The sequence below is a fragment of the Medicago truncatula genome, chromosome 3, assembly GCF_003473485.1.
Source record: "Medicago truncatula cultivar Jemalong A17 chromosome 3, MtrunA17r5.0-ANR, whole genome shotgun sequence".
Lineage (NCBI taxonomy): Eukaryota > Viridiplantae > Streptophyta > Magnoliopsida > Fabales > Fabaceae > Medicago > Medicago truncatula.
In genome coordinates, this window is record NC_053044.1 from 12,054,590 (window position 1) to 12,073,092 (window position 18,503).

The window sequence follows — 18,503 nt, forward strand, 5'->3', positions numbered from 1 at the left end:
TTTTAATTCTTGTTGTTGTAATCCAACTTGTATGGATTACTCAATATTTAAAGTCGTTTTCTTAGCTTGTTGTTTTGTTGTACTTTGACGTGTTGAATCTATTTGAGGTACAAATATAATTTTTATTTTTATTTTTGAATAAATTTGAAAGGTACACATATAATTGAGTGGTTCTCATCATTTTTTGAATTTTTTTTTTGGGTCCTCAAAAAATAATCAACAACTGTAAATGAAAACGACAATTAGTTAAAACACTGACATAGACTATGGTGTCTACCAAGATATATGTGAAGGACGGCATTCTGCATGTCAATATGGATATCTATCCCATCAAAAGCCATGTCAATATGGTGCTCTTATAGTATTGAAATATATTTGGTACAAATGCTTTAAATAGCTGAACATAGGACCAACTGCAAATAAATGTTCGTAAGGCTGGTAACCATGGAATAGTGCTTAGCCAATAAATTTAAACATGTACTATTTTCTTTTGATGTGGACAAAACATGTGCTATTTATAACGTATGCATCCTGTAAAATGAAAACCTACTTTCATTAGTTGTTATTATCAGATTTGTTATCTGTTACTTTCAGATTTGTTATCTCCCATCAAAAAACAAATGTCAGATTTGCTATCTTACGTGCTTAATTACTAGTAGGCACCGTTTATAAATTTGAAATATTGCAAGAAGATAGAAAAATGAAACATGTTTTTTCTTAAGCATGTAGACTATGGCAAATACCATTTGAAAACTAATACATATAAATGAAAGATTTCGATTTTAATCTTGTTAACCGCTTATAATAATATTTTTGTTATGAATAATAATGTTGGTGGATGTCCATTCTTGATCTTCCAAATTCTTTTAACATTCATTGGTGAATGAATTTGTTGGATATTTGGTGTATTGGCTTCATTATTGCTAAAACAAATACTCTTGTTTGATGTTGGAAATGTTGTTCCAACATATCCTGTCATCTTGTAAGGTGTTGGATATAATGTTCCAACAGCCTGACACGGTAGAGTGTGCCCTGGTTTTGTGACTTGGTTTCCACGCACTTTATCTTTTTAAGAAAATAACGTCTTATCTCTTGTTCACCAAATATCGTATTTTTGTCCAGAATATTCTGGGTGATTTGTTTCTAAAGTATAGATTATATTTTAGGATTACTTGGTGTTGTTTGCGGCGGTTCCTAAAGATGTTCCTACTTTTTAGGAAGTGTTATATTTGTAACGTGGATCAGCTGAAGGATCTACAGTTATTCTGAAGCCCAACAAGCTTATCAAGCCCGTCCTGCTTCAGTATATATACAAGACTAGAAGACCTAATTATTCATTCAAGCCGTCATTCTAAAGAATAGTGTTTTTAGGGTTTTGAGTCTTCGTTAATTATGAGCCTTTTCTTGTATCGTATGGATACATGATCAGAACTGTGTTTTAGTTTGTTATTTGTGAGCCTTTCTTGTATCATGTTGATGCAAGCATATGACTGTTTTATTGAGTTGTAAGTTGTTGCTACTCCTGAGCTTTGAAGCACAGAGGTAGTGTGTTTTTGAATGTAACTTCGTCAAATTGAGTTGTAATCTGATAATCACAGGGGTTATGGTTGATTGAGGGAAGTGAGATGAGATCTCAGATCTAGGAGTTCCTCGGTTGAAGTCAAGACGGATAGGTCCTAGGTCTAGAGTTGTAAACAAGGAGTTTGGTGAGAAGTTAGTATAAGGACTACACTAGTGGATTTCCTTTCTGACTTGGTAGCCCCAAGAGTAAGTGTATTTGTCACCGAACTGGGTTAACAATTCTCCTGTGCCTTTTATTTTTCTTGTCTTTTGCTTTTACGTATTATTGTGTTAGTCTTTACGATGTTTAAACATTAAGTTCAACATTCGCTTTTGTACGTCTGGTGTTGGAACATCGCTTAGAACATCAAAAACTAACGTGCTAGAATTTCAATTGGTATCAGAGGAGACACCCTGCCTGTTTTAGGGTATGATCCAGGGATGTTATTTTCTAGGGTTATGGACAAGGAAGGAGGATTTGTGAACATGCCACCTCTGTTGGATGGCACCAACTATGATTATTGGAAATCATGTATGAGTGCTTTCCTTAAATTCATAGATAGCAAGACATGGAAGGCAGTTCTAAAGGGTTGTTGTGCTACTTGATGCAGATGGGATCAGGACAACTATTCTGAAACCAGAAGAAGAATGTTCTACTACTGAAGATGAGTTAGCTCTTGGTAACTCCAAAGCATTGAATGTGTTATTCAATGGGGTTGACAAGAATATGTTCAGATTGATCAAGCAATGCACTATGGCCAAGGATGTTGGGATATTCTCAAATCTGCTCAGGAAGGTACATCTAAGGTAAAAAGTGCAAGACTTCAACTTCTTACCTCAAAATTTGAGAATTTGAAAATGATGGAAGATAAGAGCATACATGATTATCACTTGAATATTCTTGATATTCATAATACATCTGAATCTCTTGAAGAGAAAATTTATGATGAAAAGCTTGTTAGAAAAATTCTCAGATCTCTACCTAAGAGATTTGACATGAAGGTTACTGCCATTGAAGAAGCTCAGGACATCTCAAGTCTGAAGGTTGATGAACTTATAGGATCACTTCAAAACTTTGAATTAAATGTCAATACCAAAACTGATAAGAAAGGCAAAGGCATTGTAGTTTTTCAAATGTTGACGCTGAAGAAACACAAGGAAATCATGAGGATGATGAAAGCTTGTCAGAAAATATTGTGCTTCTAGGAAAACAGTTCAGGAGAATCTTGAAACAAGTTGACAGAAGACCTAGGTCAAATGTTCAGAACATCAGGTCCAACATCAGAACCTAGAAATGTCAAGAATGTAAGAACTGATGAAAAGAGCACTCAATCAAAGGGGGTCCAATATCATGAATGTGAAGGATATGGTCACATCAGAACAAAATGTGCCACATTTCTCAAAGGACAAAAGAAAAGTTTGTTTGTTTCTTGGTCTGATGATGATGACTCTGAAAAGGAAGTTGAAAGTGAATCTGCTAAACATGTTACTATTTTGACTAGTAGTGTCATACCCCAATTTTTGACCTAAGGTCCCACTAACACATGTCATTTGACCCTGATCAGTCCCTGACTTTTCAATGAAAAAATCGACAAAGAGGTATTTTAAAATACCTCCTTTTTGAATCCGAGTCGGGCCTCTTCTCTCTTTATTTTTATTTCCATCTTTTATTTTTAAATTAACTTTAATTAACTTTAATTTTGCTTTTAAAAATCTTTTTATTGTTAGTCTTTATCTTGTTTTTATTTCATTTTATTATTTTTTGTCCAATGATAAGTCCAACGAAAGAGGTACTGATCCATCGTCACACGCCAATCTGCAAGCAATTCTTCAGGAGCAGAAACACGCTCCTCTCATCCCAATCCAAGCCAGTTTTTCTGCACTCTTCAACAAACCCTAAAGTCCCAAATTCCACACTATAAATAACAACTTGCACACACAATCAGGGGGCCGAAATTCATAGAAAGAGAACCAAAAATCGGCCAAAAATCCAACGCACAAATTCATGAACCACAGTTCACAATCAATTTTCACAACCCAAATTAAAACACAACTTTCCCAAAATCTGCACAAAAGAAAAACAGCCAATGCAATACAATTCGGATGCATGACTCACTAACAACACAACACACAGCCGTGATAATCATCAAACAACCAATACACCATCGTTCCAAACCAAATCCAACACGTCCAGAACCTCAAACCAAACAAATCCACTATGAAAGGTAGTTAGATCTAGAACTTTATATTGTTTTTCTATTTGTCTTGTTTTAATATAGGAAAGAATCAAAAAAGGAAAAGAATAGAGAAAGAGAAAGACAGAGAGAAGCATATCGGATGCGAGAAGCAAGCTTCACGAAAACGGACCAGGATTATAAGCACCGCGTCGCAGATCGAAGAGAAAGAAAAGGTATAATTTCGTGTCACTTAGATCTAGAGCTTTAAGGTTCGGTTTTAAAGTTTTTGAGGTTAGAAACAACAATAAGAAGGAGAAAGGGATATAAAGCACAAAAAAAGAAAGAGAAAAAGGAGTATACTCTCCCTTTCTTGTTATTTATCTTTATGCTTTCTCTCTTCTTCTCCTTGTCTACGATGAACGTCAGTGAGTAGACTTTTCTTGTCTTGGGATTGTTGGATAAGTCTAATGACATAATCCTAATCAAACCAAGCTTTAAACCTTAATCTTATGTAACCCTAATTCCTTATCCAAATTCACCGCTTTAACATGGATCAACCATTATCAAACTGTGGAAACGAAAGTGGAGGGTTTGATAATTGTTTATCCATCATCTCAAATATCAATTCATAAAACGAAAGTGGAGCTTTGATATTCGAACAAGTGAATTTAGACAAAGATTGTAAAGACAGCGAAATAGTCTTTACAATCTTTGAGACATATAGTTTCGATCTTCAAGGGAACTAATAATGATCAAGTCAGCGAAATAGGCTTGGTTGTTAGAGGAACCAAAATCTAATAGTAATCAAGTCAGCGAAATAGGCTTGGTTGCTAGAGGAACAAAAGAGAAACTGTCTTGAGAAATTAGGTCTAACATAAGGTTATAAGTTTAATAGTTTGGTTTGTGAAGGACTTGTCATTAGGAAGAACCAATAATTCCAAGACTTTTATCTTTTCTTTTATTATTTAGTTTTAATTAAAAAACCAAAACCTTTCTACCTTCTAAACCTTAAGTCTAATCATTATTTAAAGTTGATTGAATTCATAACTCCCTGTCGGAACGATACTCTATTTTTACTACTTCGATAAGATCGTGCACTTGCGGTTTTATCCCATCAAGTTTTTGGCGCCGCTGCCGGGGAGTTATTGTAATTTGATTAACTTTTCAATAGTGTTTAGTCTAAAAAAAAATAAAAAATTTATTTAAGTAAATAAAATATATATATATATATATATATATATAAAAAAAAAATATATATTTTATTTCTTTTTCTTATCTTTTTTATTTTTTATATTTATCTCTCTCTCTCTCTCTCTAAAAAAAACAAATATATAAAAAACAAAAATATATATATATATATTTATATATAAAATCTCTCTCTCTCTCTATATATAAAATATATATATATATATATATATATATATATATATACATATTTATATATAAAATCTACCTCTCTCCCTTTCTCCTTATTTTATTTTATTTTATTTTTATTATTATTTTTTATTTTTTATCTTTAACCGCTTTGATTTCAGGGATGGCTCAAAGAAACACACAGTAATAACGATATGGCTGAGAAACGTGCTCTCAAAGAGTATGCAATCACATTTTCAGATGAGCCGTACGATACTATTGTGTACCCAACGGTTGAGGATATTAAATTTGAAATAAAGCCTGCACTTATTTACCTAGTGCAGCAAAATCAATTTGATCGAGAACAGGAGAAATTTTATACCTTTGGACAACAAACAACACCACCCAAGACTTTATGTGTGTGTGTAGTCCAACCCTTTTCTTGCTCCTGTATAAGATAGAAATTATGAGGAAACATGTTCTAATCCTAGTACTAAACCAACCAAGAAAAACTCTTTCTTCATTTCATATAAGAGAGATGAGAGTATTTGCAATCTTTTTGATCTTTGCCATTTGCACATTTTTGGAATTTCAACATACTTTATTTCAGAAACAACACCTTCACGTAGGGAGTCGGAGGGCCTACCCCCCCCCCCCCCCCCCAATCTAGATTCAGTGGTGCTCCTTAAAACATCATCTTCACGTAGGAAGTCGGAGGGCCTACCCCCTTCCCCAATCTAGATTCAATGATGTTTTTTAAAGTTTTTCAAGATAACATTACCTTCACGTAGGAAGTCGGAGGGCCTACCTCCTTCCCCAATCTAGATTCAATAATGCAACCTTGAAATTATTTTGGCTATTTGGCTTTTTATAATCTCCTTTATACTAACTTATACTACTTTTACTTTGACAGTTTTTCAAGGTCAACGTACCACTAAAATTAAAAAATATTTCCTTAAAATACCTATTCATACACTTACTCAAGGGAAGCAACTTGTGTTTTTCTCATTGGAGAATTGTATTCACTTTGAAGCAAGATGTGGGTATATCAAGAAAACTTAAAATACAAGAGTTCACTTTCATGTACAAGAAATAACCAATTAAGAGGAGACAATAAAAAATTTATGTCATGATAGTTTTCAATAAAAACAAGCTACTTAACCATGCCTCTCACAAAAAACAGAACAAAAGAATAAAGTTCAAGGGAGTTTGGAAACACTACGACTAAAGACACTTTATTAGGCTCCCCCCACACTTAAGAGAAGCATTGTCCTCAATGATTTAAAAGAAGAAGAAGAAAAAGAAGAAGATGATGAAGAAAGAAGAGAAGTAGAGAAGAGTAGAGGAAGATGAGAGCTCACAATTTTATTGAAGTCCATAAGGTAGACCTTGGAGGTGAAGGTGTTGCATCATGTATCGGAACATTTGATTGTTTTATTCATTTATTTGAGTGCCCCTTAGGACATCGTTTCTTAGCCCGGTCATTTCAACACCTTGTCTTTATTGCTCGGTTCATGTTCTTTGAACTTTGGTTTGCATCGATGCCCACCGTTCATTATTATAGTTTCCACCGGCTTCTTGTTAATGGTGCAAATTTGCACCTACCTCCTCTTCATGACCACCATCATCACCATCATTGTGTACCTGTGGGTTAGTGCCAACATAAAAGTTTTCTACCACCTTCGGATTAGTAATATCTGAATTAGGTAGAATAATCAAGAAATTAGCATTATTGACTCACCACTCATATTGGGAATTGTGAGAAGGGCCATGGATTCTAAAAAAAAAACATGCTAGTGAGGGTTTCTAAGTATAGATAGTAGTTTCCCTCAATCCTATTTATCCCTTTGTTCACATTTACCTCAAATTTTCTAACAAATGAAAGTGATGATTCCACCTACCACTATATCACCTTTATATCCGGTTTCTTTCTAGCAATTGAAACAAGATAATAAATCAAATAATAGCAAATGTTAACATGGTGGTTATAAAGTATAGCCTACAACATAAACAGCTCAATAGTCCTCATCATTTCTACCTTTTTTTCTACCCCATATGGTGCAAGCAATAACCGTGTGAAGGTACCTAAGCACAGGGTTGTGAATTTATTCAACAGCCTAATCACATGTTCATCTATTTCTAGTCTATCCAAAGCATTAACATCAGGGTACCTGCAAGGAGAGATAGTTCTAGAGATTAGAGAATTATACCTATTTCTTTGCTCGGAATCCTTGAATTGGATCCCATGATTGCGGGCTGTTGATTGCTTCTTGCTTGCACCTCTTCCGGAGGCTTCAATATCCTCACCTTTCCTTTTTGATGCCATTGACCTTAGCTTGGTTTGATTGTGGGTGGATGAATGTTGGTGAAGTTTGGAGAGAATTATGGAAGAAGGATTATAGATGTTATTTGATTTGGATACGGAAAGAAAAAATAAAAAAATAAAAAAATAAATTTTTTTTTTTTTTTTTTTTTTTTGCTGATGGGTTGGCACGGCCGTGCCAACTTTCTGGAAAAAGAGGGAAGATTTTTTTTTTTCGCATCATATTTGGACAAATACCTACAAAACAAACAAAATAAAAGCAATAAAACTCATGGGTTGCCTCCCACGAAGCGCTCTTTTAGAGTCATTAGCTTGACGATTAGAAGGTTTCTCTACCCAATACCCAATCTTTCCCAAAGGGATAGTGGCATCAACCTGAGATTCTCTCCCAAATCACACATAGTTTTTTCAATGGTTTCACTCTCAATCACAAAAGGGGTGGAAAAACTCTCAATCACTATGAAGTTAGGCTTAACAAGCCTTTGTGGGACATGGATTTTGGGTTTATAAGGTGGTGAAACGATTGGCTTATCACTCTCTCCTATGACTTTCTCACCTTGTTGCTTTTCACTCTCTATCACACCCTCAATTGTCTTAGTTTTCATAATGGGGTCCTCTAACTGCTTACCGTCCCTAAGTTGAATAGCATTTATAAGGTCTTTGGGATTGGCTTCAGTTTGACCTGGAAAGACTTCGGGGGTTTGAGAGGAAGTAGCTACTTTTTGGGCTACTTGAGAGATTTGAGTTTCTAGCATTCTAGTGTGAGTAGCAATGGAGTCCACTTTAGATGTAAGCTTGACAAAAGAGTCATTCAAAGATCCAGTTTGATTTTTAAGTTCTTGAAATTGCTTTGATTGCTCCATAGCATGTTTTTCTAGTAAAATTTCCAAGCTGGATTTCTGAGGGACTCTTTCGTTGTTTGCATAAACGGGTGGTGTTGTTTGTTGTCCAAAGGTATAAAATTTTTGCTCGTGACTTTTAGCAACACTACCTAGCTGGCATTCAACACCAGTATGGTCAAGTATTCCACAAAATTCACAAGGTGGTGAAACAAGAGCAGGTGTGACGACACTTACAGTTAATTTATCAAATTTTTGAAAAAGTGTGTCCACCTTAGTAGATAGATGATCAAGGGTAGAAACATGGTACATACCTGCCTCTTTTTTAGAGGGTGGAGGAGTACCATCAGCGATAACTCTCTCACTTGTCCACTGATAGTGGTTTTGTGCCATGTCCTCGATCAAATCATATGCTCCTGTGAAAGTTTTATTCATTAAAGCTCCACCTGCAGCTGCATCAACATTCATTTTTGTGGAAAACAAAAGACCATTATAAAAAGTGTGGATAATAAGCCAATTCTCAAAACCATGATGGGGGCAAAGCCTAAGCATTTCTTTGAAACGCTCCCACGCATTGTAAAGAGATTCACCATCTTTTTGAGTGAATTGTGTGATTTGACTCCTTAATTGAGCAGTTTTACTATGGGGAGAAAATTGGGAAAGGAATGCCTTCCTCATTTGGTCCCATGAAATTATAGAACCAATTTTCAATGAATGAAACCAAGCACGAGCTCTATCCCTCAAAGAGAAAGGAAAGAGGTGCAGCCTTACGGCCTCTTGGTTTGCCTTCAAAGTTCCACTGAGTCTTAAAAAAATTGAAACATGAAGATTCGGATCCTCAGTGGGTGATCCGAAAAATTGATTTTGCTGCACCAGGTAAATAAGTGCAGGCTTTATTTCAAATTTAATATCCTCAACCGTTGGGTACACAATAGCATCGCACGGCTCATCTGAAGATGTGATTGCATACTCTTTGAGAGCACGTTTCTTAGCCATATCGTTATTACTATGTGTTTCTTTGAGCCATCCCTGAAATCAAAGCGGTTAAAGATAGAAAATAAAAAATAATAATAAAAATAAAATAAAATAAAATAAAATAAGGAGAAAGGGAGAGAGATAGATTTTATATATAAATATGTATATATATTTATTTTTTTATCTATAGAGAGAGAGAGAGAGATTTTATATATATATATATATATTTTTTTTATATATATATATTTTTATTTATAGAGAGAGAGAGAGATTTTATATATATAAATATATATATATATATATTTTTATTTTTTATATATGTTTTTTTAGAGAGAGAGAGAGAGATAAATATAAAAAATAAAAAAGATAAGAAAAAGAAATAAAATATATTTTTTATATATATATATATTTTATTTACTTAAATAATTTTTTTTATTTTATTTTTTTATTTTAGACTAAACACTATTGAAAAGTTAATCAAATTACAATAACTCCCCGGCAGCTGCGCCAAAAACTTGATGGGATAAAACCGCAAGTGCACGGTCCTATCGAAGTAGTAAAATAAGAGTATCATTCCGACAGGGAGTTATGAATTCAATTATCTTTTAACAATGATTAGAATTAAAGTATAGAAAGTAGAGAGTTGTATTTTTATATATTTAAAAGAAAATAATAATAAAAGATAAAAGCCTTGGGATTATTGGTTCATCCTAACGACAAGTCCTTCTCAAACCAAACTATTAAACTTATAACTTTATGTTAGACCTAATTTCTCAAGACAGTTTCTCTTTTGTTCCTCTAGCAACCAAGCCTATTTCGCTGACTTGATTAATATTAGATTTTGGTTCCTCTAACAACCAAGCCTATTTCGCTGACTTGATTGTTATTAGTTCCCTTGAAGATCGAAACTATATGTCTCAAAGATTGCAAAGACTATTTTGCTCCCTTTACAATCCTTGTCTAAATTCACTTGTTCGAATATCAAAGCTCCACTTTCGTTTTATGAATTGATATTTGAGATGATGGATAAACAATTATCAAACCCTCCACTTTCGTTTCCACAGTTTGATAATGGTTGATCCATGTTAAAGCGGTGAATTTAGATAAGGAATTAGGGTTACATAAGATTAAGGTTTAAAGCTTGGTTTGATTAGGATTATGTCATTAGACTTATCCAACAATCCCAAGACAAGAGAAGTCTACTCACTGACGTTCATCGTACACAAGGAGAAGAAGAGAGAAAGCATAAAGATAAATAACAAGAAAGTAAAATGAACTTTTATTAGAAAGACAATTGTCACATATTGTATTCCCAGAAAAGATGATTATTTGTGATGGATGGCTACTCTATTTATAGCATACATTCGACTTAAAATCTAAGCAATTACATTCGGGCTAAAAATAGAGTAGCTTAAAATCTAAGCAAAAGCAGCAAGAGTAGTTATGGAGTGTGGCACGGCCGTGCCAAGCCTAGCACGGGCCGTGCCAAGTTTCTGACTTGAGGGAGATATATTTTTGTCTCCGAATCTTCATATTTTCGTACCAAATCAGCTCCAAAACCCCTTTCTTTTGCTCCAAGACTCAATCCATCAAATATTCGTTCCTGGAATATAACAATATGCAATTGTAGTAAAATAGTTCAAGAAAGGAAATAATATTAATATAAAATAAACTTAAATCTAATTAAAACTAAACTAAATAACATATTAAAATAGATAATAAATGACTCATCAAGTTATAGAGGTAACTTGTGTGATTGCTAGAAACTAAACGTGAAGGACTTGTCTTTCTAAGTTGAATCACATCAAGTTATTCAACATCATGTCTCTCTCTCTCTATATATATATAAAGTTTTCCACAAAAATGAATGTTGATGCAGCTGCAGGTGGAGCTTTGATGAATAAAACTTACACAGGAGCCTATGATTTGATCGAGAACATGACATACAACCACTATCAGTGGAAAAGTAAGAGAGTTATCACTGAAGGTACTCCTCCACCCTCTAAAAAAGAGGAAGGTATATGTCAGGTTTCTACCCTTGATCATCTATCTGCTAAGGTGGGCACCCTTCTTCAAAAATTTGATAAATTAACTGTAAGTGTCGTCACACCTGCTCTTGTTTCACCACCTTGTGAATTTTGTGGAATACTTGACCATACTGATGTTGAATGCCAACTAGGTAGTGCTGTCCAAAGGTATAAAATTTTTGCTCGGGAGAGCAAAAATTTTATACCTTTGGACAACAAACAACACCATCCATTTATGCAAACAACGAAAGAGTCCCTCAGAAATCCAGCTTGGAAATTTTACTCGAAAAACATGCTATGGAGCAAACCAAGCAATTTCAAGAACTTAAAAATCAAACTGGATCTTTGAATGACTCTTTTGTCAAGCTTACATCTAAAGTGGACTCCATTGCTACTCACACTAGAATGCTAGAAACTCAAATCTCTCAAGTAGCCCAAAAAGTAGCTACTTCCTCTCAAACCCCCGAAGTCTTTCCAAGTCAAACTGAAGCCAATCCCAAAGGTCTTGTAAATGCTATTCAACTTAGGGACGGTAAGCAGTTAGAGGACACCATTATGAAAACTAAGACAATTGAGGGTGAGATAGAGAGTGAAAAGCAACAAGCTGAGAAAGTCATAGGAGAGAGTGATAAGCCAATAGTTTCACCACCTTATAAACTCAAAATCCATGTCCCACAAAGGCTTGCTAAGCCTAAATTCATAGTGATTGAGAGTTTTTCCACCCCTTGTGTGATTGAGAGTGAAACCATTGAAAAAAATATGTGTGATTTGGGAGAGAATCTCAGGTTGATGCCACTATCCCTTTGGGAAAGATTGGGTATTGGGTAGAGAAACCTTCTAATCGTCAAGCTAATGACTCTAAAAGAGCGCTTCGAAGGAAGGCAACCCATGAGTTTTATTGCTTTTATTTTGTTTGTTTTGTTGTTTTAATTTGTTTTGTAGGTATTTGTCCAAATATGATGCGAAAAAGTGAAAAAAAATTTGAAGCCATTGACCAGAAAAAAAAATAAAAATAAAAATCTTCCCTCTTTTTCCAGAAAGTTGGCACGGCCCGTGCCAACCCATCAGCAAAAAAAAAAAGAAAAAAAAAAAAGGAGAGGTGAGGATATTGAAGCCTCTGGAAGAGAGGTGCAAGCAAGAAGCAATCAACAACCCGCAATCATGGGATCCAATTCAAGGATTCCGAGCAAAGAAATAGGTATAAATCTCTAATCTCTAGAACTATCTCTCCTTGCAGGTACCTTGATGTTAATGCTATGGATAGACTAGAAATAGATAAACATGTGATTAGGCTATTGAATAAATTCACAACCTTGTGCTTAGGTACCTTCACACGGTTATTGCTTGCACCATATGGGGTAGAAAAAAGGTAGGAATGATGAGGACTATTGAGCTGTTTATGTTGTAGGCTATACTTTATAACCACCATGTTAACATTTGCTATTATTTGATTTATTATCTTGTTTCAATTGCTAGAAAGAAACCGGATATAAAGGTGATATAGTGGTAGGTGGAATCATCACTTTCATTTCTTAGAAATTTTGAGGTAAATGTGAACAAAGGGATAAATAGGATTGAGGGTAACTACTACCTATACTTAGAAACCCTCACTACCATGTTTTTTTTTTTTTTAGAATCCATGGCCCTTCTCACAATTCCCAACATGAGTGGAGAGTCAATAATTCTAATTTCTTGATTATTCTACCTAATTCAGATATTACTAATCCGAAGGTGGTAGAAAACTTTTATGTTGACACTAACCCACAGGTACACAATGATGGTGATGATGGTGGTGATGAAGAGGAGGTAGGTGCAAACTTGCACCATTAACAAGAAGCCGGTGGAAACTATAATGATGAACGGTGGGCATGGATGCAAACCAAAGTTCAAAGAACATGCACCGAGCAATAAAGACAAGGTGTTGAAATGATCGGGCTAAGAAACGATGTCCTAAGGGGCACTCAAATAAATGAATAAAACAATCAAATGTTCCGATACATGATGGAACACCACCTCCAAGGTCTACCTTATGGACTTCAATAAAATTGTGAGCTCTCCTCTTCCTCTACTTCTCTTCTTTCTTCATCATCTTCTTCTTTTTCTTCTTCTTCTTCTTTTAAATCATTGAGGACAATGCTTCTCCTAAGTGTGGGGGGAGCCTAATAAAGTGTCTTTAGTCGTAGTGTTTCCAAACTCCCTTGAACTTTATTCTTTTGTTCTGTTTTTTGTGAGAGGCATGGTTAAGTAGCTTTTTTTTATTGAAAAATATCATGACATAAATTTTTTATTGTCTCCTCTTAATTGGTTATTTCTTGTACATGAAAGTGAACTCTTGTATTTTAAGTTTTCTTGATATACCCACATCTTGCTTCAAAGTGAATACAATTCTCCAATGAGAAAAACACAAGTTGCTTCCCTTGAGTAAGTGTATGAATAAGTATTTTAAGGAAATATGTTTTAATTTTAGTGGTACGTTGACCTTCAAAAACTCTCAAAGTAAAAGTAGTATAAGTTAGTATAAAGGAGATTATAAAAAGCCAAATAGCCAAAATAATTTCAAGGTTGCATTATTGAATCTAGATTGGGGAAGGAGGTAGGCCCTCCGACTTCCTACGTGAAGGTAATGTTATCTTGAAAAACTTTAAAAAGCATCATTGAATCTAGATTGGGGAAGGGGGTAGGCCCTCCGACTTCCTACGTGAAGATGATGTTTTAAGGAGCACCACTGAATCTAGATTGGGGAAGGGGGTAGGCCCTCCGACTTCCTAGGTGAAGGTGTTGTTTCTTAAATAAAGTATGTTGAAATTCCAAAAATGTGCAAATGGCAAAGATCAAAAAGATTGCAAATACTCCCATCCCTCTTATATGAAATGAAGAAAGAGTTTTTCTTGGTTGGTTTAGTACAAGGATTAGAACATGTTTCCTCATAATATCTATCTTATACAGGAGCAAGAAAAGAGTTGGACTACACACACACACTCACTTGAAACTTGATTGTTGGGTTGAAAAAGGATTACAAAGAATGCTTGAGTTTGTGATTAGTGTACACTTGAAATTAAAGCCTTTGAGGAGACATGTGTTTTAATTAAATTGTCATGAAGTAATCTTGTTTATGCTACCATGTTTATGCCTTTTACTTGAGGACAAGCAAAGATTCAAATGTGGGGGAGTTTGATGAGTCATTTATTATCTATTTTAGTATGTTATTTAGTTTAGTTTTAATTAGATTTAAGTTTATTTTATATTAATATTATTTCCTTTCTTGAACTATTTTACTACAATTGCATATTGTTATATTTCAGGAACGAATATTTGATGGATTGAGTCTTGGAGCAAAAGAAAGGGGTTTTGGAGCTGATTTGGTACGAAAATACGAAGATTCGGAGACAAAAATATATCTCCCTCAAGTCAGAAACTTGGCACGGCCCGTGCTAGGCTTGGCACGGCCGTGCCACACTCCATAACTACTGTTGCTGCTTTTGCTTAGATTTTAAGCTACTCTATTTTTAGCCCGAATGTAATTGCTTAGATTTTAAGTCGAATGTATGCTATAAATAGAGTAGCCATCCATCACAAATATTCATCTTTTCTTGGAATACAATATGTGACAATTATCTTTCTAATAAAAGTTCATTTTACTTTCTTGTTATTTATCTTTATGCTTTCTCTCTTCTTCTCCTTGTCTACGATGAACGTCAGTGAGTAGACTTCTCTTGTCTTGGGATTGTTGGATAAGTCTAATGACATAATCCTAATCAAACCAAACTTTAAACCTTAATCTTATGTAAACCTAATTCCTTATCCAAATTCACCGCTTTAACATGGATCAACCATTATCAAACTGTGGAAACGAAAGTGGAGGGTTTGATAATTGTTTATCCATCATCTCAAATATCAATTCATAAAACGAAAGTGGAGCTTTGATATTCGAACAAGTGAATTTAGACAAAGATTGTAAAGGCAGCGAAATAGTCTTTACAATCTTTGAGACATATAGTTTCGATCTTCAAGGGAACTAATAATGATCAAGTCAGCGAAATAGGCTTGGTTGTTAGAGGAACCAAAATCTAATAGTAATCAAGTCAGCGAAATAGGCTTGGTTGCTAGAGGAACAAAAGAGAAACTGTCTTGAGAAATTAGGTCTAACATAAGGTTATAAGTTTAATAGTTTGGTTTGTGAAGGACTTGTCATTAGGATGAACCAATAATTCCAAGACTTTTATCTTTTCTTTTATTATTTACTTTTAATTAAAAAACCAAAACCTTTCTACCTTCTAAACCTTAAGTCTAATCATTATTTAAAGTTGATTGAATTCATAACTCCCTGTCGGAACGATACTCTATTTTTACTACTTCGATAAGACCGTGCACTTGCGGTTTTATCCCATCAATGACCACATGACCAATGTATTGAAGGAAATCCTAGAAACACAGAGCAAAGAAAATCCTAAAGCTATTGTTTTTTATTATAAAACTCTAAACAAGAAACAAAGAAATAGGAGTTATGCCTATGCTCTAGAAGATTGTGGTATAGTGAGGAAGAGCATATAGGCCCAGATGTAACAACTGATGACTATTCCCATGAGTAAGTCGATGTTGCAACAGTATAAGGAACATCATAATTCTAAGAACATGAAATCACATCGTGCCTGGATTTGTCACTACCGTAGAGGGAGAGGTCATATAAAGCATTCTATTCCAAATTGTAGGTCGTCATAAACAATCTCAGCAAAGATCAACTGAACTAAGGAGGAGTAATCTCAAGAAGAAATGGATATCCAAGTGTGATAATGTTGGGTTGATAGCTCACACTTCTCAAAGAGTATCATCAAAAGAAGACTGGCACTTTGACAGTGGTTGCTCAAGACACATGACTGGAGTTGACAAATTTCTTGAAGATGTGAAGCCTTATGTTAGCAGTTATGTTACTTTTGGTGATGGAGGTACAGAAAAAATTCTAGGTATTGGTAATTTGATCAAAAATGGATTACCAAGACTTGACAATGTGTTGTTAGTAAAAGGATTAACTGCCAACCTGATTAGCATAAGTCAGCTGTGTGATCAAGGATTGAAAATAAATTTTAGCAAGCCTGAGTGTGAGATTACTAATGAAAAAGGAAAAGTGCATATGAGAGGGACAAGGTCTAAAGACAATTGTTACCTATGGGTACCTCAGGAAGAAGCTCATTTTCCCACTTGTCTCATGAGTAAAGAAGAGGTTAAAATGTGGCGTCAAAAACATGGCCATTTGAACCTAAAATGGATGAAAAAGGCCATTTCAGTAGAAGCAATCAGAGGACTTCTTAAACTCAAAATTGATGAAGGTGACATATGTGGTGAATGTCATATTGGTCAACAAACAAGGATGTCTCATCCAAAGTTGGAACATCAGGTAACCTCCAAAGAGAGAAAGATAGTGCCATTATGAGGATCAGAAGTGATCATGGGACAAAGTTTGAAAATGCAAAGTTCAATGAATTCTGCTCTAGTGAAGAAATCAGACATGAATTTTCTTCCCCTATAACACCTCAACAAAATGGTGTTGTTGAAAGGAAGAACAAAACACTACAAGATTCACCCAGAGTTATGTTGCATGCAAAACATTTGCCTTATTATTTTTGGGCTGAAGCTATGAACACAACCTGTCATGTTCACAATAGGGTTACTCTGAGGTCTAGCACTGTAACACCCTATTTATTTATTTGATTATTTTATTAAGTTTAAGAATCTATTTTTAGTATTTATGTGATTTAATTGATTATGTGGTGTGTCGTTATTTTATTAAGTAGTGTTATTTTATTATTTAATAGAATAAGCCTTGAAAATAGAAATAAGATTAAGTTGTGCCATGAATGGCTCCGCCACTGCTCCTAAGCTTTGAAGCACTGAGGTAGTGTGTTTTTGAATGTAGCTTCATCAAATTGAGTTGTAATCTGATAATCACAAGGGATGTGGTTGATTGAGGGAAGTGAGATAGGATCTCAGATCTAGAAGTTCCTAGATTGAAGTCAAGACGGGTAGGTCCTAGTGGTCTTTGATTGTACGTGATCATTCACTTGCTTATTTGTATCCTATAAATAGGACTCATGTTTTGATGTAAAGATACACATTTTGAAGAGAATAATATACAAAGATTTCACCTTCTTCATCTTTAATCTGATCTTTTTAGTTTATTTTATAACACGTTATCAGCATGAATCTCTAACAATCTGAGTGATGGAGACCTTATGGAAGCAAAACAAGAACTTATAGAAAAACTTATTACTGAAATATTTCTAGTGGTTGCACGTGCTATAATCTTATGTTTGCTTCTAATATAATCACTGTAAGTACCTACCGACCATCTCTTTGATTAAGTTTATGAAAATATTGCTTTCTTGGCTTCATACTGTCTATTGTTTATGTTCCAATTTTAAATTGATTTAGATTTTGAGCAATATTTTTTGTCTTCTTAAATATGGATATTTGTGTTATTTCCAAATTATCATCCTGAAGGATTGTTTAAAGAATAAATATCTTTTTATGATTGTTTATAAAGATTGTTTAAAGAATAAATATTTTTTTTATGATTGTTTATTTAGTCTTCATCTAGAATTCTTTGATATTATTCAAGTATTCTCTTATACTATTGAATCTTCATGACAACATGGATTTCACATTTTACACTATTGAATCGATTCAAGACTTTGATAATTCGATTGAAACCCATTTTTTCAGTGTCATTTTGGGCCAAACTTAATCCTATCTCACTCGCCTATTGTTAGCTTTCATTTTCGACAGACTATATTAAATGCACTCAATAGAGTTTGACTTTGTGTTTTGAAGAAAAGTTATTATGTTCGACATCATAATTAGTGAAAATTTAATTTTTACTTGGTCGAAGATATGGATTTAGCAGGATTTTGTTTTACAAGGATTCCGGTTCGACAAGAGAGCGAAGATGTCGAAGAACAAGTTAGTTTCAGATAAAGTTCAAATAACGGATACTATCAAAGGATGCTTTCGAAATTCAAATCGAAGAGGTGTCTCGGACCGTTCGTAGCAGTTATAGTTTCAAATGTCTATGTGTAGGTAGTTTTCTAGTATAAATAGCAGTTTCTCATAGGAAAAACGGGTCACAGTTCAACCATACAGAAAACATACACTCAAACTATCCGCATTTAGAGAGAAACGAGTTACAAGTCGAAATGTATAAATCTGTGTACCAATTTACATTCAATCAATGTAATTTAAGTTTGTTTTCTTAAAT

General features: G+C 34.3%; 1 protein-coding gene and 1 non-coding gene across 2 annotated transcripts; both read left to right on the top strand.

Moving 5' to 3' along the window:
- Positions 1 to 2,307: 2,307 nt before the first annotated feature.
- Positions 2,308 to 16,682, top strand: LOC120579493 (uncharacterized). Its single transcript, XM_039831896.1, has 2 exons — positions 2,308 to 2,743; positions 15,964 to 16,682. The coding sequence occupies exons 1-2, from the start codon at positions 2,308 to 2,310 to the stop codon at positions 16,680 to 16,682; spliced, it is 1,155 nt and encodes a 384-aa protein (XP_039687830.1).
- On the top strand, positions 8,776 to 8,882 carry LOC112420625 (small nucleolar RNA R71). The gene has a single exon (XR_003010798.1). It is a non-coding gene; the product is annotated as a small nucleolar RNA R71 (small nucleolar RNA).
- Positions 16,683 to 18,503: the final 1,821 nt, after the last annotated feature.